General features: G+C 43.0%; 2 protein-coding genes and 1 pseudogene across 2 annotated transcripts; 2 read left to right on the top strand and 1 right to left on the bottom strand.

Moving 5' to 3' along the window:
* The first annotated feature begins 3,289 nt into the window (after positions 1 to 3,289).
* On the top strand, positions 3,290 to 7,144 carry LOC111969342 (inositol 1,4,5-triphosphate receptor associated 1-like). Its single transcript, XM_070445402.1, has 5 exons — positions 3,290 to 3,438; positions 3,571 to 3,635; positions 4,467 to 4,586; positions 4,870 to 5,007; positions 5,131 to 7,144. Exons 1-5 carry the CDS (start codon positions 3,364 to 3,366, stop codon positions 5,375 to 5,377), a joined length of 645 nt encoding a protein of 214 aa, XP_070301503.1. The 5' UTR covers positions 3,290 to 3,363; the 3' UTR covers positions 5,378 to 7,144.
* Positions 7,145 to 8,358: 1,214 nt separating this feature from the next.
* On the top strand, positions 8,359 to 12,771 carry LOC111969341 (lymphatic vessel endothelial hyaluronic acid receptor 1-like). Its single transcript, XM_023995405.2, has 5 exons — positions 8,359 to 8,538; positions 8,976 to 9,153; positions 9,261 to 9,400; positions 11,446 to 11,788; positions 12,038 to 12,771. Exons 1-5 carry the CDS (start codon positions 8,454 to 8,456, stop codon positions 12,270 to 12,272), a joined length of 981 nt encoding a protein of 326 aa, XP_023851173.1. The 5' UTR covers positions 8,359 to 8,453; the 3' UTR covers positions 12,273 to 12,771.
* A 1,563-nt stretch (positions 12,772 to 14,334) lies between these two features.
* On the bottom strand, positions 14,335 to 23,994 carry LOC111969111 (AMP deaminase 3-like; annotated as a pseudogene).

The raw sequence follows: 23,994 nt of genomic DNA, 5'->3' as shown, positions 1-23,994 counted from the left end.
CATTGCTCCTCTGGGTCAGATCCTGTACAGCCTGTCAAGTCAGAAAAGCTTCAAAATAGAGAGGTTACGATGAGCCTTTTAACTACCGGGACTCATCCCTTGAGTTTCACCTGATAGCATTAATGTGACATTTATTGCGTTTTTTGGGGATTTAAGACCTTTTGGTAATGCTAAAATCATGAAGAGAATGTTTTGTTCTTTAATGTTTTGGTCTCGTAAACATCTTGTACGACACAGTTAATTACAACATGAAAGCTCTTAAAAATCTAAATTTGCACTGTTCTTCTGATACAGGAGACAAGCTGATGCGGAACCAAAGCATTGTGGGGTCAAAGTTGGCAAGACTTGAGGAACAGTGAACAAAAGAACGGTACGGTTTCCCGTGTCTGACCTGGAAGGAGACAGTGCTGTGTGTAGTGCTGTTAACAGAACATTGGAGTGGACAGTAGACTTTTATTCTAGTGAGGGGAAGGATCAGGCTCCAGCTACGTACAGGATGCAGTCCTTACTGACCCGAGAGATTTCTGTCTAAGTCCACAGAGCTCAATTTATTGCAACCTGAAATGTTATTTTAATTTGCACCAGCAGATGGTGTGAGTGAGGAACCCGGTCAGCTAACAGAGAGAACCCGGTCAGCTAATATTGAAAAGAATCAGTGAAATAGTTTAGTGATCCAGAAAATTGCAGTACATGTTGTTCAGAAGTAGGTCGATTATCAAAATAGTAATTGATTATTTAAATAAAATTAGGTTTCCCATTGAGACCAATAGCCACGTTTGTAACTATCTAAATGTGTGTGTGTGTGTGTGTGTGTGTGTGTGTGTGTGTGTGTGTGTGTGTGTGTGTGTGTGTGTGTGTGTGTGGTGTGTGTGGTGTGTGTTGTGTGGTGTGTGTGTGTGGTGTGTGTGTGTGTGTGTGGTTGGGGGTGGCAGGTCCCTCTCTTCTGCCCTGCAGGTTCCTACTGATAGGAGCAAAGAGAAGTCAGATGCCATGCCAAATCTCAGACATCATGCGAGGAAACTCAAACTGCACAGGGGCTACCAGGCTGGTGGTATCAGATTTAGACTGACAGGAAGACTTTACCATATATTTGGTCTTTTCTTTCTATTACATACTAACTATATTCCTCTCTATTATATTGCAGTGCACTCCGACTACGGAAAAGAATTTGAGGTTAGTATCTACTCTGGAGAGGGTATTAACAGTAGTTAACCAGTTTATATGTGCATGTTCTCCCCATGTCTGTGGCTCATGAATAATGTACAGGAAGCCCCTAGTCTCTACCAATATTGAGACTAATGGACTCAATTCCTGTCTCTAAGAGAAAATGCAAACATGCTGTGTTGTTTGAGTGCAGAGCACTTACTAGGCTTTAGCCCGCTGCCAGACGCCTGTCCCCACCAGGGGATACATTTGTGCACTAGGACATTCGAGGTCACCGATTTCCTCTCAACACTTGCCTCAGTACTCTGGGACGATGTTGGAATGCTGCAGCAGAGACCTTTGAATCATGACAGCATGACACAGAGGTCATCTGTCAGCATCACTGCACATTATAGGCTCATCTCAGGCTGTAGCAAGAGCACTGTCACACACTGCTAGTTGATGGGTAGCCAACTAGCCAGTATAGCTGGAGCCAGCTGGTGTAGTTCTACATAGTAGCTGGGTACCAGCTGTTAGTTGTGCTTTACATAGCAATACTTCATGCTAGCAGTAACATTATGTTATGTATTAACATGTTATCAAGGATCTTCAGTTCCATGTGTTTATTCAGTCATACTGTATTCGTTTTCTTGTGGCAGCCATAACTTGACCTTGACCCCTCTGATCTACTTTTTGTGGTGGCCAGTGCGTTGGCGTGTCTCAGTCCTTAATAATGGTATCTAATGTGTCCCTGGTGACGTTTCATGACATTAAACACAGTCATATCTCCCACAGAAACGCGTTTGTTCAACTTTCGCTTGCATTCGAATGACAACTAACACTCTGGAGACACGGCTCAACAGGCGAGCGGGACGGACCCTGACGAGGAAAACACGGAAGGAACTAGAAGATCAAGCTGCTGAAGTAGCCTAGTACATGATACATCATTAGGATATGAATTGTGATTTCATTTCATTATCAAGGCCTTTTGTTTGTGCTGTTGCCTCCTCAGTGCAGGCACAGTGGAGTAATGGAGCAGCGGGAGTCCTACACAGTGCCTCATAGAGACAGTTAGCAGTACTGCCGTCTGCACCAGGCTCTTCCAGCAGAGCTGAGAGTTGGACAGTCAAGACAGGTACTGGAACCAGATAGATAGGATGGGCTCCAAGAGTACTTAATGATTCGAGGAACCCTGAATGAGATAGAAACTTGATAATGGTAAAACACTTTTCCATGCTCCACTGCATGATGAATTTTATTTTTTCAATAAGATATGTTGTGAAAATTTAGCCTGTTATGCTTCCTCAGTATTTCACACCAAAGCCAACTCCAATAAATGACTAGGGAAGACTCAGGGTATGTCGTTGGATTTATAGACTAACATCATTCTGCTGTACGAGACTGACCCCAGACCTGACCCCGACTGACTGATGATGCTTTCCACAGTGTTGGAGTCCCTCTCAAAATGATTTCTCTCCTCTCTCTCCTGTGCTGTATGGTTAACTCGCCCATAGACAGTAATGAACTCCTGTTGCTGCACTCGTTAGAACAAAAGTGTATCTAGAACCTAAAAGGTTCTTTGTCTGCCCTATGGAGAACAGTTTAAGAACCCTTTTAGGTCCAGGTAGAACCCTTTTGGTCCAAGTAAAGGTTTACATGGAACCAAAGGGTTCTCCATGGGGACAGCGAAGAACCCTTTTGGAACCCTGGTGTGACAGAAACGTAGAACAAGCCAGTGATGATGCAGTATGTGGAGAATCTGAGAGACTATGAGAAGGACCACGCTGAGCTGATGGAGTTCAAGAGCTGCAACCAGAACTCTAGTCGTGCGTATGAGGATCATAACACTGGAGGTACACCTGCACAACCCTTCTCCTCCAGTGCATGAAGGGCAAGTTGTTGCAAAAGTGGATTGACTTAACACTTTTCTCCTGTGTTCTTGGTAGATGATGGATCCACCCATCCAGCCATGCCCTGACCTGGGAAAGGTTGGTGCTGTAGTTGAACAGAGTGTCACTGGTTTGACTGGTTATATCAGGTGACATTTTTAAGGATAATCCCCAACTAACTCTCACTGAATCTCCCTCTCTTTTCTTCTCCCTCTTTCTCTACCCTCTCTCTCTCCTTCAATTGCCTTATCAGGCTTTGCCCAGGCGGAGGGTCAGTGTTGCGGTGGTCCCCAAATTTAACCTCCTGAACATCCCTGGTCAGACCCCGGTCATGGCAGGTCCCGGCCCCAGCYTTGCCATGGGACCCAGCCCCCAACTCACCATGGGCCAAGCACTTCCTGTCCTGGTATGTTTCTACCCAATCACAGCCTTCTCAGCCTGTCAACCTGACCACATCATTAAGTGGTAAACTTAAATAGACAGGATATTATCAGTCTGCTTCGTCGACATGCATGTTGTTTGATCTTGTTAATTACAGTGTGAAGCCAACAGTATGAAAAGCAACTTTCCCACTGAGACTACACAGCCAGCTATAGCTGAGAGGTATGTTCCTCCATCCTCTGTCATAATGTTCGCCTAATGCATACCCATGAATATACTGTACATACTGTTCTCAGCACAATCTATCTCCTTGCCTGTGTTGCCTGGTTCCCAAGATCAGTTCACAGCACCGTGAAACAATTGGCGATGCGGGGCCTTAATATATGTACACCCTTATCAGAAGACATCTTGTGCTGTTTCAGAATCTTTGCCTTGTGTACTTGACCTTCAGGAAGTAGCTTGATTAATCATTGCCATCCGGATACCAGGGGCCATATACAGCAGATAACTGCACAACCCTTATGCAACTCCCAGATTGTCTATGCACCCAAAATAACTGTGCAACATTCCATAAAAACCCAACTGCAACTGGCTGATGGGATATTCTGAGATGTAATCTAAACATTTGGGCTGGGGAGCTTGACAAAAGCCAGGCCAGAGACTCCATCCCTGGCTTAGTAATAAGGGGAGTCTGAGTGAGAGAGCATTCAAGTGGTGTGCTGTTTTAGTTTGCCCCATGCCAAAATCTCAGGATCTCTCAGAGCGAGAGAGACAATAACAATTGTATCAAGTGTCTGCTCAGTAAAAGCCAGGGACGTTTTAAGAGTCCCCATGTACACATTTTTCCTTTGTACTTTTGGTTTTTACGCAAGCTTGCCTGGCAGTGATGGTGCCATCCACGCACGCTGCCATTCAACTGCGTTCCAGCCTGTCCATTAACACAAGGCCACAGTGTTATGATGGAAAGCCTAATGACCATGATGCACTCCTCTCTCTCATCACAATATCTGTTGGTAAAATGTTCTGTGTTCTTTCCGCAATGAAACAATGCAGTGGAAAGAGTGTGGCAGAGCAGGAAGCTGAGCCATCTGCCCCAGCCAAGCCCTCCATCAACCTAGAGGAGATCAGATCAGAGATCAAGGCAAAGATCGAGGAGGAGGCCTACAATAAAGGGTGAGGCCCTTTTCTATGTACCCGCTCACCCTGACCACCCACACACATACCCACAGTCACACACCCTGTGCACGCTGACAGAGGAGTGGCTGTACTGACATAATAGTGTCAGTACATAATAGTATGAAGAATCAACATAATATTACAGTACATTCAGTACAGTCAGCATTGCAATAAAGTGAAGTAGTTTATATGTAATGTGCCCCTGCTGCCTTATGATACTTCCTCTACGTTCAGCGTATGTGCCTTTAATGAGAAAACAAGTGTAATGTTCCAAATACAGCTACCAAGAGGGACTGAAGAGAAGTAAAGAAGTCAAAGAGGTGGAGGAGGAGGAAGAGGAGGAGAAAGTAGAGGAAAAGCCAGAAAAGAAGGATGAAGGAAAAGGAAAAGAAATCAGCAGAAAAGAAAAGTTCAGCAGGTGATTTTCACTTCATGTAGATCAATTGTAAATGAATTATTATGTAGTTATACTAGTCGCTGTATAATGACTGGGTGTATAGCTTGAATTGTTCTGAATCCCCTCTCAATTTTGCCTTTACAGTAAGGTTGAAGAGGTCCTAGTTGTCCTTGACCGGCTTTGCCCCAAGATTTTCCGCCGTAACCGACTTCTCTGGATTGTTTTGACGTTATTCCTGGTCACGTTTCTGGTCGTCAATGTTTTCACATACTTTAGTGATCGCTATAACAACCATGGGGACATGTCGGCAGAAAAAGCCATGGTCCAGGGCAAGAAGAAGATCTTTGAACTGAATGTAGGAGTACAGCCAAAGAATCCCACTCCAGAATAACAAAGAGCCTGTCTCATACTTCTCTCAGTCCACAGACAATTTTTCCCATGATACATCACCATACAAGAGCTGAACTTGAATACAGGGTTTCGAAGGGTTTGGGGATGTATCTTTGGGAGTGTTTATTGAGTTTTTTATTGGTTTCAGAGGATAAGCCTTCTAATGATCATAAACTTTATCAAGGCATATTTATGTTGTGTTAGGAAAGCCGCCTGAATGTTTCTGATGGTGATGTATGATTGTTGCTTAGGGGGCCAAGTATAATAGTGTGATGAAATATGTTCTTATCTACAGTGAGATCCAGGACTTCGGATTTGAAATGATACAATGACTATTAGGTGAAAATGCAGACTGTCAGCTTTAATATGAGGGCCTTTCCATCCATATCAGGTGAACTGTTTAGAAAATACAGCACTTTTTGTATGTAGTCCCCCCATTTCAGGGAGCCAAAAGTATTTGAACAAATTCACTTATATGTGTATTAAAGAAGTTTAAAATGTCATATTTGCCTTGTGACTCTACTAACCTGTTGGATGCATTCACAGTTTGTTTTGGTTGTGAATGGTAAATAATGTATTGTGTCATGGAGTTGTAAATAAGAATATCATCTTTTTCTGAACACTTCTACTTTAATYTGGATGCTACCATGATTACGGATAATCCTGAATGACACAATGAACAGAATGAACAGGGAGGGTTAGCATTTTGGAGGGGAATGAATCATTATTCCCGATTCATTCATAATTATCATGGTAGCATCCACATGAATTTAAATAGGGTTTAGAAACATGTTCTATTCTTATTTACAATAAAAGTGACTCCAAAATACACAATACATTATTTACCATTCATTTCTCTTTGGCGCAAAATAATCTGACACACAAACTGCAAATGCATTCAACAAGTTTGTATTCACAAGCTRGATGTAATCATTGTGTACTATGAATATGGGACCATATACTACACTTTTGGCTACTTTAATACACATAGAAGTGAATTGGTACAAATAGTTTTGGTTCCCTAAAATGGGGGGACCTTGCACAAAAAGTCCTGTCATTTTTAAACGATTCACCCGATATGGATGAAAATACCCTCAAACTAAAGCTGACAGTTTGCACTTTATAGTCTTTATCATGTCAAATCCAAAGTTTTGAAGTACAGAGCCCCAAAAAATATATATTTGTCATTGTCCAAATACTTTTGGACCTCACTGTATATATTCACAATGTATTGTTATTATTCCTTGTCCTATTCTAAATGTCATCCTGGAGGACTGAATGTGGCCCCTTGGGTGAAGATGGATGATTCCTGATGAGTTCCCTAAGACAAATGTCACAGTAGACATTAGACTAATGTACATTAATCTACCACTCTGTTACTTTTATGTTCATTCTCTCAGGTCCAGTAAGCGGACATCCCCTGAAGAGATTTACAGAGATATTTAAAGAGATATGTTTTTTAATTTTTTGAAAATATTTAGTAAAATATCTATATTTGTGGTATTTAAGCAGATACTTTTTGGAAAAATCTATAATACAAGCACATTCCAAAGTAGTTCCTCAAGTGCAATATTTAGCAGCTGATGGTTCTTGTTTGTATGTGTTGTTACTGTGTTGGTTTGCGTCCTCCGAGCACTAAAAGATTTCCTTCATGTACGAGAGCACTTTTAGACAGCATGAGAAATGTTTAATCTTCTTCGCACTTGTGTGCCAGGATTTTCTGTTGTGTCATCTTCGCCTTGAAATAAAGGTGCCTTAAAACTCCCAGCATTCATTTCCATAGTGAATAATGTATGTCAGACAAACAGGTGTAGTTTACATGAAGCAAACAGGTGTATTGGCAGAATTCTCATGCTAACCTCGGTGGAATGAGTGACACAGTAATTGTATTTTTCAACACAGTGCTTGTTCCCTTCCGCCCTACACTTATGAAAATGAAAGATCTTTCATATCTCTCAGGAAACCACTTATGTAATCTACTTGGCTCCAATAAGCTGTAGCTGCAGTGTGTCAAGGCTGCTTGAGTGATTCTCTCTATTTTAATATTAAATTAATGTCACAAAAGAAAATATAGATGTCCTCTTTAGATGTCCATTCTTTTGGGACGTTTAAATGTCACTGACTCTTCTCATACGGCAAAAAACAACTTTTGCTTATTTTTCAGTTCTGCCTGCGTCATTTCCTGCTGTACTAGGTTGGGGTGAGGTGTTTTGCTGGAAGTGGGATTTTGCTGTGTGTCAGAGTCATATCAGAGGATGCCAGGGATCATGAGCTTGTTAATGACTGAGCAATGGGCAGATGGAGGAAATCATTGTGTGAGGTGCCAAAGTCAATAAAAAAGAAACAATTTCCCCAACATCTATCTGTGCCAAACACTCCTCCTGTACTCTCTCGAAAGAATACAACTTAAGTACTAGCTTGTTTGATTCATGCTTATTCTGTTTCCATACGTGTTTTTAGGCAGACTCCCAATCTGACGTGCCTATCTATTCGTTTACTAAGGTTCAATGTTTTAATGTTAGTTGTTTTAACAGAAGGGATCCTTGAGGTCAAATCAGAAATGATCATCTCAGAAATGTTTTCCTGAAGTTGGTAAAGGAGTCCTGACGATCAGTTTGGATGGAATCCTCCATCTGTCTTTTCAAGCATAATGTGTTATTACACAGTATTATGAGTAAGAGCTGTTCATCTTATTCTCAATTAATTAACCTCTTAAAAAAAAAATCCACTACTTCAGCAGTTTATGCCACACTTCCGATGCTTCTGCACCATGTTATGTTAATGTCTTGCTACATTTATTGTATTCTTGGACCTGGTTGGATCCTAAAGTGCTCATACTGAATGGGCTGTACAACGTACTTCCTGCTTCCTGTTCCCGGTGGTTCCGTGGCCTTGTCACCACCTCGTCTGACTGGTCACTTATACAACAGCTTTGTACACTTCATGAACCCACCCTTCTGATCTGAAGAGAATCACCTCTCACTAACCCCTTCATTTGGCTCACAGACACACAGTGGAACACACAGTGGAACACATCCCAGTAGCTCCCAGTCCTGTGTCTCTGACCATTGGTAACCATGATGCAGGTTTGGATCCTCTCACTACTGCTGCCTCTCACACTGTCATTCTCTGGTCTACACGTTGATCCTAGCAAAATCAATGGTAAGATAATTATTTTTGTYTTTATTATTTTTATACTGCATGTGTCTCAAAGCTCGAAGATGTTGCCTTCTTTCACTAATCAAAATCAGTTCTCAAATATGCATTGTGCTTTTGTAGAATTATTTTGAACATCATTTTGAAGTGATTTTGTTATCTTCATTAATGATTAGTGATGCACGTTGATATAAAAAATATATTAAATAATACAAGGCATGCAAATGTATTAAGTGATACTTTCACTAAATTATCTAAAATTTAAAAAATCATTAGGTTAAAATATATGTATATATATTTTTATATATATAAATATATGATTTATTATTGGATTTTCAAATTGATAAACTTGACTAATTAGAAATAAGAACAGTGAAATATTGATAATGTTTTAAAACCAGCAAACATGTACATAAACTTATCTTCAATTCCCTTATCACCAGCTTTCCCAGAGAGACAAATAGCTGGGGTGTTTCTGGTCAGCTACACAAATAACCTCAACCAGTTTGCCTATGCCTTCAATGCCTCTGAGGCCAGGGAGGTGTGCTGGTCTCTGGGTGTAACCATGGCCTCCAATTCCCAGGTTGAGGAGGCTCAGAGACTGGGCTTGGAAACATGCAGGTAAAATGGCTTTTYGATTKGATTCTMCTTTGTATGCTAGTGATCCTTTTCATAATAGATAACCTCGGAGAATTAATGAATCCATTTTAAATCGGCTGTGTCTCTAGATTTGGGTGGATTGATGAACATTTTGCAGTGATCCCTCGTCTTGAGGCCAGTAAAACCTGTGGTCAAAATCAGACCGGTGTCATCAAATGGAGAGCCTCTGTCACCAAACTTTTTGATGTGTTCTGCTTCAATGCTTCAGGTACAGTAAAGGATTTTAAAAAATCTTAATCTCAGTGCAAATCAAATCAAATCAAATTGTATTAGTCACATGCACTGAATACAACACCTTACAGTGAAATGCTTACTTACGAGCCCCTAACCAACAATGCAGTTTAAAATAAATACGGCTAAGAATAAGAGATAAAAGTAACAAGTAATTAAAGAGCAGCAGTAAAATAACAATAGCGAGACTATATACAGGTGGGAACCGATACAGAGTCAATGTGCGGGGGCACCAGCTAGTTGAGGTAGTATGTACATGTAGGTAGAGTTATTAAAGTGACTATGCATAGATGACAACAGAGAGTAGCAGTGGTGTAAAGAGGGGGAGCGGGGGGGAGGGGAAATTTGCAGGAAACTTGGCTCCAGTGATGTACTGGGCCGAACGCACAACCCTCTGTAGTGCCTTGCGGTCGGAGGCCGAGCAGTTGCCATACCAGGCAGTGATGCAACCAGTCAGGATGCTCTCAATGGTGCAGCTGTAGAACCTTTTGGGGATCTGAGGGCCCATGCCAAATCTTTTCAGTCTCCTGAGGGGGAATAGGTTTTGTTGTGCCCTCTTCACGGCTGTCTTGGTGTGCTTGGACCATGATAGTTTGTTGGTGATGTGGACACCAAGGAACTTGAAGCTCTCATCCTGCTCCACTGCAGCCCCGTCGATGAGAATGGGGGCGTGCTCGGTCCTCCTTTTCCTGTAGTCCACAATCATCTCCTTTGTCTTGATCACTTTGAGGGAGAGGTTGTTGTCCTGGCACCACACGGCCAGGTCTCTGACCTCCTCCCTATAAGCTGTCTCGTCGTTGTCGGTGATCAGGCCTATCACTGGTGTGTCATCAGCAAATTTAATGATGGTGTTGGAGTCGTGCCTGACCGTGCAGTCATGAGTGAACAYGGAGTACAGYAGGGGACCGAGCATGCACCCCTGAGGGGCCCTCGTGTTGAGGATCAGCGTGGCGGATGTGTTGTTACTTACCCTTACCACCTGGGGGCGGCCTGTCAGGAAGTTCAGGATCCAGTTGCAGAGGGAGATGTTTAGTCCCAGGCTCAGCTTATTGATGAGCTTTGAGGGTACTATGGTGTTGAATGCTGAGCTGTAGTCAATGAACAGCATTCTCACAGAGGTGTTCCTTTTGTCCAGGTGGGAAAGGGCAGTATGGAGGGCAATAGAGATTGCATCATCATCTGTGGATATATTGGAGCTGTATGCAAATTGGAGTGGGTCTAGGGTTTCTGAGATGATGGTGTTGATGTGAGCCATGACCAGCCTTTCAATGCACTTCATGGCCACAGACGTGAGTGCTACGGGTCGGTAGTCATTTAGGCAGGTTACCTTAGTGTTCTTGGGCACAGGCACTGTGGTGGTCTGCTTAAAACATGTTGGTATTACAGACTCAAACAGGGAGGTTGAAAATGTCAGTGAAGACACTTACCAGTTGGTCAGCACATGCTCGCAGTACACGTCCTGGTAATCCGTCTGGCCCTGCGGCCTTGTGAATGTTGACCTGTTTCAAAGGTCTTACTCACATCGGCTGCGGAGAACGTGATCACAYAGTCTTCCGGAACAGCTGGTGCTCTCAAGCGTGTTTCAGTGTTATTTGCCTCGAAGCGAGCATAGAAGTAGTTTAGCTCGTCTGGTAGGATCGTGTCACTGGATCAATGGATCCAGTAGAGAAATGTTATGGTATGGTGATTCATGAATACATAGGCTAATTGCTCTGTGCCTTTCTGTTGACCCTAAACTCTGAGGTAATTGGCATTTTTTCAGAAAGTCAAATCACATACTTTAATTTCCTTTGTGAGACTAACAATTGTAAGAACGTGAGAGGAAAAGGGAACATTTGAGTGTGAAAAACATCCTACATTAACTTCCTGAACTGTCCCTGGGGTGGTGTGACCAAGTTTTAGGAATTGAGTGAAATTCACATTTTTGGCAAACAGCTACTGTGATGTTAATGCTGGATATCAATTTATTAATTTAATTGAATGTGAATACATTGCTAACTTACTCTCATTTACTTACCACAGTGATACAATTGGAGGACACCACAGTGATACAATTGGAGGATACCACAGCTGATACCGCTTTGACCACACCGAAGCAACAGGAGGGAGCACATCCTTCTCCTTCAGAAGCGGCCTCATCCCCCTCTACCTCCCTCTCTCCAGCCATCATTCATCTTGTCCCCTCCACACAGTCCGCCCGGCCCACCTCTCATTCTCGCTCCTCTCTTCTCTCTCTCAGTAGTTTTTCTGATAGCCCAGAGGAGGTAGAGGTAGAACTACCCCAGTCCATGAGCAGCGCAATACTTATCACCTCGACCATTGTTCTTCTTCTGACCGCAATGGCCATTCTCTTGTACTTTAGAACGTAAGTGTTTTTGCTACCTTTTCATTGTAAAGGGGGAAAAAACTAGATATGTAAGATCCCTTGAATTTAAAACCATTATTTAGATCAAGGTAATTCATTAAGCACAATTACTATAACATATACCTGTTGACATGGTCATGCATACATTAGATTTATAGCAGAGGCAGAGTGACCTTAGGGATGTAAGTTGATGCTGTGTTAACTAATGTTCAGCCTGCAAGTCACATTTTATTTTCCCTCTTTAAAAAGGAACAATGGCCTCAAGACTATTCTCCCCTGCTGGGATGGGGAGCAGCAGAAAGAGTACATTGAGACAAAGGAGTGTGCAGCACACACCTGTATAAAGGACACAAAGGAAGCCCAGACTGAGACTGAAGCTAAGGCTGAGCCTGAGGAGGATGTGTGCAAAGAGACAGCCAATGACATCAGTGTGAACATCAGTGATGAGACCAACGCAGATTCAGCATCAGAGACAGAACCTTGATGCTTTAGATTATGTACGACCAAAGATAAGGTCTGGCTGCTTTTTTAAAGTTGTGTTCCTTTTTTAAAGTTGTGTTCCTGCTTATGGAAGTTATGTTGTTTAGTAGTTTGTATAAAGTGTGCATTAATGTTATTCAAATGCATTTATTTATAGCATGGGATGCCTTTCCAATTTTGCTTTAAAAAGTTATTTTATGTCTCCTTGTTGTTTTGTTGTTCATGTTCACAATAGATTATTCTAGAGAGCGTCCTATATTTTAACCACTAGATGGCGATGTCATCAATGCAATTATTGCTGCAACGTGGATAAATTGAGACTAGGACTAGTATAGTAGCTGAATTGAAAATGGTTTGTTATTTTCTGCTATACATATAATTGATTTTACGACTTCAGAAAAGGTTAGTCAGTATGCCAGGGCCACTGCTAACTACTGCATTTTAAACCATGTTTTTAAACTAATGCCAATCTTGAATTGATGGAATAAATTCAAACTTTTGTATCCCCTGCCTTGCAGCTATTTCTTATCCTTTTTTGGAAATGTGGCAGACTAATGCCATGAGATTTGGGTTAATGTTCTAATAAACAATATATTCCATCATCTRACAGTTTTAAATTGCTGCATGACAACAAAAAAACGGAATAATCCATGATTATATATCTTTATTGATAACAAAAGTACCATAATTAAAAACAGGCTATTTTACAGCATTCTGTCAACCATTAATGAGCAAGAGGCGAGATAGAGCCGTATAACATCTTTGGACATCTTGTATCTCAGTGCAACTAGAGAAGAAGATATGCTTTCTCATTTTTCTCTCTTGTCCAAACGTTCACAATTCAATTGACTCAATGTTGCTTTATAGATACAGTACAGTACGTTATAGATACAGTGCATTCAAATTAAATATAGCATACTCTTGACCAATATAAATGCCTGTTTTCATTCAAATTGAAACAAAACATTCACACAAATATGTCAAGCAAATATCATACAGTGCATACAAGTACAATGTATTGTACCTACAGTGTCCCACAACTGACTTCAGTGTCTTCCTTGGAACCTACTGCATGACATCCTGTAAAAACAWGCACACATGGAAAGGGACAGTGGAAATGTACCAGACTTCATTCATCACAGCTAAAGCAGTGTTCCAGCTCCAGAGAAAAACACTCTGTCAGGTTCTGTCAACAGCTGGGACCGCCCATCACTAAGGCATGATACAGTGAGTGTTGGACATCAAAATAGAAGTGGCCAGTGTTTTTTCTCCCAGACATTGCACTTGAAACCACAAATATGTTGTAATATTACTGAACTGTGAGTAAGTGCTCTGCAGAGTGAGCCAGCCTTAGTGCAGAGGATGTTGCTGCACTGCAGAAGGAAACCTTTGTACTGTGGACCTACATCATTTAGACACTAAGATGTAGTTGGCTTCTACTGCTACCGCTCCAAACTATTTTTATACTGTTAAAGACATGCTCCGGAACTTTGGCGACTAATAAGTATTTATTAAACCTRCCGCTTTGGATGTGTCAATGTGTAGTTCATACATCTACCTTACCTCAGTTATACATGAAATGCCTAGTTTGAAAGCAACTACTATTCTGGAAGCTGTGCTTGGCCTACATATTCCTCCATGTGGGCCAGCCCCTTAGGATTCGAATTCAACCAATGAGCTTCAGCCCCTCGCCATTTGACAGCTAGCAAGATGCACATGATGCACCCACAGCAGAGCGAGAGAGAGAGAGAGAGCAATGTCATGATGCATATATCTGCACATACAGTATGTGACATAGTACACCATTTTCGGGGACCACTTTTGGCTCTTGAGCACTACTTTCAGAACTACTGGCAAAAAGTATACAAAAGTACTGGAGAATCTCTTTAACTGCAATGGCACCCCTTGTTATCTGCTTTCACAGTAGCACACATGCAGCAAGAGAAACAAGAGACACACTTATCCATTCAAACCATTGGGCTTTTTCTCCCATGAACGCAAGAGATATCGTTGTGATGGTTGAGAGCTTACATGCATGAATTGAGCTAAGTCCCATGTTGTTGTGGTCACTCTGGTTGTGTGCCAATGGCCGCTTCAGTCTTCACTGCATCCACAAGGAAGCTGAGCTCATTGCACAGGGTCTCGTGGCGGTAGGCCATGCGGATCTGAGCCACATTGGTCCGCCGAATGTCGTTCCCCTCAGGTCATGTCTTGCAAGTCGTTGCCCCAATAAAGTGCTTCTTTCCTGCACAAAATGAGTTATGCAGTATTACCAGAGATTGCTATATAGTGTAAGCTCCTTAGTATAACCACCCATTAGATGGGGACAGGGGAAGGATATTCAATGTTTTTGCATTCATGCTACTCTATACACTCTATAACAAAGTGCTATCTAGAACGTAAAGGATTCATTGGGTGTCACCATAGGAGAACCCTTTGAGTACCTTTTTGGTTCCTGTAGAACACTTTTGGTTTTACCTGGAACCAAAGAGTATTCTACCTGGAACAAAAGGGTTCTCCTGTGAGGCCAGCGAAGAGCCTTTGGAACCCTTTTTTCTAAGAGTGTAGATATCAGTGCCCGAGCTCTACCGGTGAGACAGGCACTCTGCAGCACACTGTTCCTGGCAATCTCACACCAATCACAGGTGCTGAGCTTCCACAGCTGTGGCCGCGATGGACTACTCCTCCATCGTGCCTCCTACAGAACGGACCACTGTCATCAAGTACTGTCCTACAATACAGCTATGGAAACACTCAGCTGGAGCTGATTTGAGCTACTATTTTCTCCTCACAGTTTACTTGGTATAGTGGAACTGCATAGGATCATCTGTTGATAGAGCACGCACAGCCCCTTGTGTAGGATTCCCTGAGAGGGTTTTGGAATATTCCAGGAACAAGCTGTTATTGCTAAAGGAGACATGGCAATGGCCACTGGGCAGTAGTACAGGTACTGTAGGACAGGGTCTGTGGCAGAGAGAGACAGACACACTCATACATACACAACAGACTCACACACACCTCCTGTCACCTGCTCAGCGTACAGGGTCTCTGCTTACTGTTCAGCAGACACGGTAGATGTTAAATGTGTCAAAGTTGAAAGCTTAGCTCCCTGTTCCTGTGGCTGGCTCAGTTATTTTCCAGTGGCTGTATTTGCATTGAGCAGGGCTGGAGGGCTTTCCTTGTCTGTTGCTGGTTAGGCCCACAGAAAGACAGGAAAATGAAGCTAACAGGAAGCCTGAAGGCTGACACTGTTACTGTAATACAGTACAATGGCTTTGCATTATACAGCGTGCTTTCATGTGAGAATATTAGATAGCTTTGCATTTCTTTAGGGTCATCTCATTACATCCACTATTCATGTGAGTAGCACCTACGTATACACTGGGAGATCAGCATGAGAGTGCTCCATTCCAACATGCTGGGAGTTGAGGAATTATATAGTCCATTGATGGCAAATAAATGTGTGTAGGCTGGAGTGTGTTGAGGACAGTTGATGCAGGATCAGTCTAGTAGTAATGACCTTCTTGAGGTTGAGGCCATGGGAGATGTTGTCAGCTGTGGGAAAGCAGAGACCAGGTGGTGATGGATCCAGCCTCCCCGCAGTGTGGACGGAACTGGAAGGTGCTCAAGCCTCGCTCTCTGGAAGAGACCAGGGATCATATTCATGGCCATATTCACACACCACACGCACGCACCGCACGCCGCACGCACGCACGCACGACGACGGCACGCACCAGCACCCACACACACACACACACACCACACACACACAACACACACACACACACACACACACACACAACACACACCACACACACACACACACCACACACACACACACACACACACACACAAACACACACACACATGCGTTACACATACACAAACAGAGCTACACAAGTGCATTATGTAGGACCTACAGTAGCATCTTCAGTGACCTTGGAGGAGCCCCTTGACCATATGTGCCAGTAATTCAAGTCTGTAATTCTATTCCTTTGTATTATCATAGGGAATTTATTTATAGATGCCTTGGTGCATTACACTGTGCAGTAACGTAGCATGACTGCAACCAGACACGTGTTCTGCTCCCCTTGGTTGACCTCATTCTGAAGTGCCTTACTGTAAATTCAATGAATAATAGCAACTGAACAATGGGTGTAACACCTACATTTTCCCCTCAGCAGCATCAGCAGTAGGACAGTTGGAACTCTATGTTTCTCTTGAATGAGATGTAATGGTTTGGGTCCATTACCAGAGGCCTGAGAGGGGCAGATATCAACAGGTACGTACTTCCTCAGATTGTTGAGCACCATGATGTTGGCGTACATGTGGAAGAGGTAGTAGCTGTAGGGAGGGTTTTCAGCTGCTGTCCACTGCTCAGGCTTGGGGCTCTTGTAGGAGAACATGTGGTCACTGTGCTTGGACTCATCATCCACACTGTCAAAACCTGTCACCTGCACAGGAAGAGTAGGGGTTGAATGGTGAATGGTTGACACTATCAGGATAGTTTTTGCAGGAAAATCCAAATGAATTATACTCACATATTTGAGAAATACATGTAGCTCTTTATGCTTCTGTGGCTTGACTGTAGCCTCAAACAGAGGAAGGAATATGTTCTCCAACATCTTGGCAAAGTTAGTGATCAACTTCTTTGACTTGAAAATATCACTGAAAGAAGTGAAAGATTTTTAAGCATGACAAACATCTCATAAAAAGAGTATTATCTTTTATAGTAGCCATGTTACATACCTTCTCCAGTTGAAAGTGAAATGTAACTCTTTGCCTTCAGCTGTCACTCAGGCAGCAGCACTTACTAGATCCTGGGGACTTGGATGATCCACTGCATGTTGGTAGAGTGCACTTTGTGCTGGATGAACCACTTGGAGAGGCTGTCCCATTCGTCTGCAGAGCGTCCGTAGATGGACAGACGAGGCTCAGCATGCTGGTACTTACTCTCCTCTAGGTCATGGGACACTTCCTGTCAAGGGCAAGACGGGTAGAAAGATCAAATAATTGTGAAGTTCTCTCATCTCCAAACAACACCATTATTCTGGSTCTCTGTCACCTCCCATCCATCAGAGTAACACATCCTCAAATGTGTTGCTGCACATGTTGTTGTTGTATAGTAATGATAGCTTGTGCAACATAACGTGTGTTATCAATTTSAGAGAATCAGGATGTTTTCTGTATGAATGAACTATACCTTGATAATGCGTGCAAAGTACTCTCCATCTATGAGGTTGTCTGTTTTCAGGTAGATTTCTCTGAGTTCACTGGCACCCACTGGGTTGTACTTGGAGTTGAACTTATCGAATCTGTGAAAGGTTTGTCTGCCCTGTGGGGTGAGACACACACACAGATCTAATATTAGCTTATGAATGGTGCTAACAGATCTCCAAAACTGAAATGTGTCTCTAGCTATAGATATAACTGAACAGCTATGGTTACACAATAAATATGTGTTTTATGGAATAACAGCTGTTCCTGTACAGTATGGATGATATACTCTTTAAAAAAAACATGTGTCTAACAAGCATTTTCTGTTTTCACATGTTGAACTTAAATTTCACATATGTGACCATATTTTCACATGTATTCAATTAAGAGTTCACAAGTCAACACCACCTTGTAACATGTGAGGAGAGTAACATGTTTTCACCTCACYTGTGAATTGCGGTTTCACTTGTGAAATTTCCAGGTGAAAATCGGATATGCAATTTCACATGTGAAAAGCTCACTTTCCCATGTGGAAATGCAAGTTCACATGTGGAATTCAATCATGTGAAAATCACATTTGCAGTTTCATACAGTGCCTTCGGAAAGTATTCAGACCCCTTGATTTTTCCAACATTTTGTTACGTTACAGCCTTATTCTAAAATGGATTAAATAACATTTTAAAAACTCAACAATCTACACAGAATACCCCATAATGGCAAAACAAAAACTGTTTTTTTAAACATTTAAATACATAAAAAAATACAAAATACAAAAAAAATATTTACATAAGTATTCAGACCTTTTGCTATGAGACTCGAAGTTGAGCTCAGGTGCATCCTGTTTCCATTGATCATCCTTGAGATGTTTCTACAACTTGATTGGAGTCCACCTGTGGTAAATTCAATTGATTGGACATGTTTTGGAAAGGCACAACCTGTCTATATAAGGTGCATGTCAGAGCAAAAACAAAGCCATGAGGTCAAAGGAATTGTCCGTAGAGCTCCGAGACAGGATTGTGTCGAGGCACAGATCTGGGGAAGGGTACCAAAACATTTCTGCAGCATTGAAGGTCCCCAAGAACACAGTGGCCATCATTCTTACATGGAAGTTTGGAACCACCAAGACTTCCAAGAGCTGGCTGCTCAGCCAAACTGAGCAATTGGGGGACAAAAGGCCTTGGTCAAGGAGGTGACCAAGAACCCAATGGTCACTCTGACAGAGCTCTAGAGTTCCTCTGTGGAGATGGGAGAACTTTCCAGAAGGACAACCATCTCTGCAGCACTCCACCAATCAGACCTTTATGGTAGAGTGGCCAGACGGAAGCCACTCCTCAGTAAAAGGCACATAACAGCCGGCTTGGAGTTTTCCAAAAGGCACTTCAAGACTCTCAGACCATGAGAAACAAAATGCTCTGGTCTGATGAAACCAAGATTGAACTCTTTGGCCTGAATGCCAAGCGTCACGTCTGGAGGAAACCAGGCACCGKTCATCACCTGGCCAATACCAATACCTACGGTGATGCATGGTGGTGGCAGCATCATGCTGTGGGGATGTTTTTCAGCGGCAGGGACTAGTAGACTAGTCAGGATTGAGGAAAAGGTGAATGGAGCAAAGTATAGAGAGATCCTTGATGAAAACCTCCTCCAGAGCGCTCTGGACCTCAGACTGGGGCGAAGGTTCACCTTCCAACAGGACAACGAGCCTAAGCACACAGCCAAGACAATGCAGGAGTGGCTTCGGYACAAGTCTCTGAATGTCCTTGAGTGGCCCAGCCAGAGCCCGGACTTGAACCCGATCGAACATCTCTGGAGAGACTTGCCCCAAAGCCACTCCTGCGCTGTCTTGGCTGTGTGCTTAGGGTCATTGTCCTCCCCATCCAACCTGACAGAGCTTGAGAGGATCAGCAGAAAAGACTGGGAGAAACTCCCCAAATACAGGTGTGCCAAGCTTGTGGTGTCTTACCCAAGAAGACTCAATACTGTAATCGCTGCCAAAGGTGCTTCAACAAAGTATTAAGTAAAYGGTCTGAATACTTATGTAAATGTGATATTTCACATAAGTACATGTTTTTGGTRTGTCATTATGGGGTATTGTGTGTWGATTGATGAGGAAAAAAACAATTTAATCAATTTTAGAATAAAGCTGTAACGTAACAAAATATGAAAAAAGTAAAGGGTTCTGAATAATTCCCGAAGGCACTGTATGTGAAAACTTCCACATGATAAAAAATTAAATGTGCAGTTTCACATGTGGAAAGTTCACGTGGGGTTTAAATAATGTTATTCTGTTAACATGTTGCAGAAGCAATGTTTCCACCTATGGAATTATGGTGACAGCATCTAAAAATCCTAAATTATTTACAAGGGAGAAATTATGTGGGACATTCACAGAGCAGTGGACAAAATGATTTCTCTTTTAAGGGCATGTTAATGGTTCACGTTCAAATGGCGACATACACTGAGTGTACAAAACATTAAGAACACCTTCCTAATACTGAGTTGCAACCCCCTTTTGCCCTCAGAACAGCCTCAATTCARTGGGGCATGAACTCTACAAGGTGTCGTAAGTGTTCCAGGGATGCTGGCCAATGTTGACTCCAATGCTTCCCACAGTTGGCTGGATGTCTTTTGGGTGGTTGATCAGTCTTGATACACACGGGACACTGTTGAGCGTGATAAACCTAGCAGCATTGTAGTTTTTGACACAAACCAGTGCGCCTGGCACCTACAACCATACCCCGTTCAAAGTCACTTAAATCTTTTTTCTTGCTCTTTCACCCTCTGAATAGCACACATACTGTACACAATCAATGTCTCAATTGTCTCAAGGCTTAAAAATGATTATTTAACCTGTCTCCTCCCCTTTATCTACCCTGATTGAAGTGGATTTAACAAGTGACATCAATAAGGGATCATAGATTTCACCTGGATTCACCTGYTCAGTCTATGTCATGGAAAGAGCAGGMGTTCTTAATGTTTTGTACACTCAGTGTAGTTCTGCTGTATGAAAGTCACTACCTGTTATTAAAGGGGAAATCCTTAGTGACCACATCCATTTTTGGACTTATAAATTAATGATATTTACCAATTGATTCTTGAAGAATATAAAATATTTTGCCTCATGACCGCCGAGGGCTGAAGTGCGTAGCGCTTAAAAATCGTCTGTCCTCGGTTGCAACACTCCAGAGTTTGTCTGTCCTTGGTTACAACTACCGAGTTCCAAACTGCCTCTGAAAACAACGTCAGCACAAGAACTGTTTGTCGGGAGCTTCATGAAATGGGTTTCCATGGCAGAGCACCCGCACACAAGCCTAAGATCACCATGCMCAATGTAAAGCGTCGGCTGGAGTGGTGTATAGCTCGCTGCCATTGGACTCTGGAGCAGTGGAAATTAGTTCTCTGGAGTGATGAATCACYCTTCACCATCTGACAGTCCGGCGGACAAATCTGGGTTTGGCGGATGCCAGGAGAATGCTACCTGCCCCAATGCATAGTGCCAACTGTAAAGTTTGGTGGAGGAGGAATAATGGTCTGGGGCTGTTTTTCATGGTTCGGGCTAGGCCACTTAGTTCCAGTGAAGGGAAAGCTTAATGGTACAGCATACAATGACATTGTAGACGATTCAATYTTCCGACATCTAGTGGAAGCCTTCCCAGAAGAGTGGAGGCTGTTATAGCAGCAAAGGGAGGACCAACTCCAAATTACTGCCCATGATTTTGGAATGAGATGTTCGACGAGCAAGTGTTCACATACTTTTGGTCATGTAGTGTATCATGGATGGACAGTCCTTGCATCCGTAGCGTAGGGTAAGGATTTGAGAGTGGTTGCATTTCTCCAGCCCCAAACCGTAGCTTTTTACTGAAACGGTGGTGGGGAGACCCCTTTGTTCATGTTTCAATTAAGAATTGCCGCTTTAAACACCTAATAGAGTAATAGTGTTATATATTTTCACATGAGGGAAAAATACATGGAAAATAAGATGTGGAACTTCCCACGTGTCTGAAAACTATGTTTTCCCCATGATTTTTTCATTTGTTTTTCTTTGTAAGGGTATTGCATGATGGCAGGAGAAATAGATAGAGAGAGGGAGGGTCTTACAGCGTGTACATCCAGGGAGTCCACAGTGAGGTCATAGGGGTCCATGTTGAGGTGTTCAAACACCTCTCTGAGGGTCAGCTTCCGCCCGCCCTTCTCCAACACTAAACGGTCTGCCTCCGTCTTGTAGGTGGTCTGGATGAAGTTCAGAAGGTGCTTCTGGGACATGCAGGCGGCTGCATGGATGTGTGTGTCCACCTGGGGAAAGAGAGACGTCACAGTTTGATTGTGGCTTTTTATCACAAAGCCTCTGGGAAAGTAGCCACATCAGATCTAAACGGTGGACTTTCACTTTTTACATGACAAATTTAGCTTTCACATTCAAGTGTTGGAAACTTGCCTTTCTGACATTGTAGAAGTCTCTGTGTGGAACACCCTTCAGTTCCTTTAACTCAGCCATCTCATTGAGCATTTCATGCAGGTAGAACTTTGAGCCCAGGAAGTTCAGGCGTCTGTGACAATAGGTCTTCCTGTAAAGCACGTTAGTTATGCAGAGACAAAAATAAAGCTCCATTACACAGTGGTGAGTTCAGGAAGTGGTGGTCACTCACGTGGGTCCATCAATGATCATGGCCAGCACATGGCTGAGGTCTATGGCAAAGGTCTCCAGGTCAGGGTAGGGCAGGCTGCGGGGCCTGTTCTGACTTAGAGCCTCTGCGTTCTCATACACATACACTATGCCATCTTTCGTCTGCAGCTCATAGCTCAGGTTGTCTGGGATATTCTCAATGTTGTAAGGGTCCTCCCCCTCCCTGGGGCAAGGGCAGACATCTGTGGGGAGACCAGTATGACTGACATAGACTAATACAATGGACTCTACTTGTACAGGACGTTAAGAACACATTATGGACATATAGTTAATTTATGGGCACTGTTTGAGTATACACTGAGTGTACAAAACATTATGAACACCTYCTCTTTCCATGACATAGACTGACCAGGTGAATCCAGGTGAAAGCTATGATCCCTTATTGATGTCACTTGTTAAATCCACTTCAATCAGTGTAGATGAAGGGGAGGAGATAAGTTAAAGAAGGATTTTTAAGCCTTGAGACAATTGAGACATGGATTGTGTATGTGTGCCATTCCGAGGGTGAATGGACAAGACAAAATATTTAAGTGTCTTTGGACGGGGTATGGTCATAGGTGACAGGCGCACCGGTTTGTGTCAAGAACTGCAACGCTGCTTGGGTTTTCACACTCAACAGTTTCCTGTGTGCATCACCACCCAAGGGACATCCAGCCAACTTGTCACAACTGTAGGAATTATTGGAGTCAACATGGGCCAGCATCCCTGTGGAACACTTTCAACAGCTTGTGGAGCCCATGCCCCGACAAATTGAGGCTGTTCTGAGGGCAAAAGGGAGGTGTTCTTAATGTTTTGTACACTCAGTGTATACCTGGTAGAACCTCGTCCTCTTCCTTCCACGTGTGGTTCTCAGCGCTGCGGAGGAACTGAGCGACGGTCCGGGGAAAGCGATGGTAGGCCAGTCTGGAGTACTTCTCCCTAATGAACAGGGCTTTCATCAGGGTTTTTGCTGCCTGTTCATAGTCCTCTACTGTGATCTGGGGAGAGAGCTGTCATTACTAGTCTTACCACATGGCTTTCCATTTCATCCTGTGGACTCTGACACACAAGATTATTCTTAACCACCTGGGAATTTAAAGTCATACCAAAGTACCACTTTTATTATTTAAAATGTTTATCTAACTTTTATTTTGACAGGGAGTCATGCTGAGTCCAAGTTCTCTTTTACAGATGAACCAAAAACATAAATATACAGTATACACATCATTATTCACATCAATACATGAAAAGCAAAYCACAATCATTACTGTCCAATTTCACTCAGTATGCAGTGAAATACTGTATGAGTTGAGTATGAACTGTATGCCACCTGCTCGGAGAACTTACACCAGCACAGTAGTCTCCACTGATGGTGACCCTCTGGTACTCGGGGCAGTTCTCTGGAAGTGAGGAGCAGGTGGAGGAGGGTGAGAGGAATGGGGTAACCACAGAACGGGCCCACTCTGCAGTCACAGGGATCTGCAGGCCCTGCAAGGACGCAGACTGCGAACGGATCATCTTGAAACTCTTCTTCCTGGAAACCAAACATTCTTATGAATTCAGTACTTAATTGATCAGCTAGGTTCGATTCCATGAGGCCTTGTATTGTTGAGGGCCAGACTCACCTCTTGGCACTCTCTTCTGAATGCTGCTCTGCCAGCTCTTTGAGCAGCTCCCTCTCCTTGGCCTGGTGCAGGCCGATGGGACAGTCCTCAGGGACGGTGAACATGGACAGGGCATCCTTAGTGTCCTCCTCCTTCAGCGCTGACGCGTACACCTTCTCAGCCAGCAGACGTGTCTCCTCATCCACCTCACTTAGCGTGATCTTAGGGAATTGTCTCGGCAT

This window comes from Salvelinus sp. IW2-2015, linkage group LG10 (genome assembly GCF_002910315.2).
Source record: "Salvelinus sp. IW2-2015 linkage group LG10, ASM291031v2, whole genome shotgun sequence".
In the NCBI taxonomy this organism is placed as follows: Eukaryota; Metazoa; Chordata; class Actinopteri; order Salmoniformes; family Salmonidae; genus Salvelinus; species Salvelinus sp. IW2-2015.
Note: the sequence above shows the minus strand (reverse complement) of the source record. Positions and strands in the feature narration are given on the sequence as shown.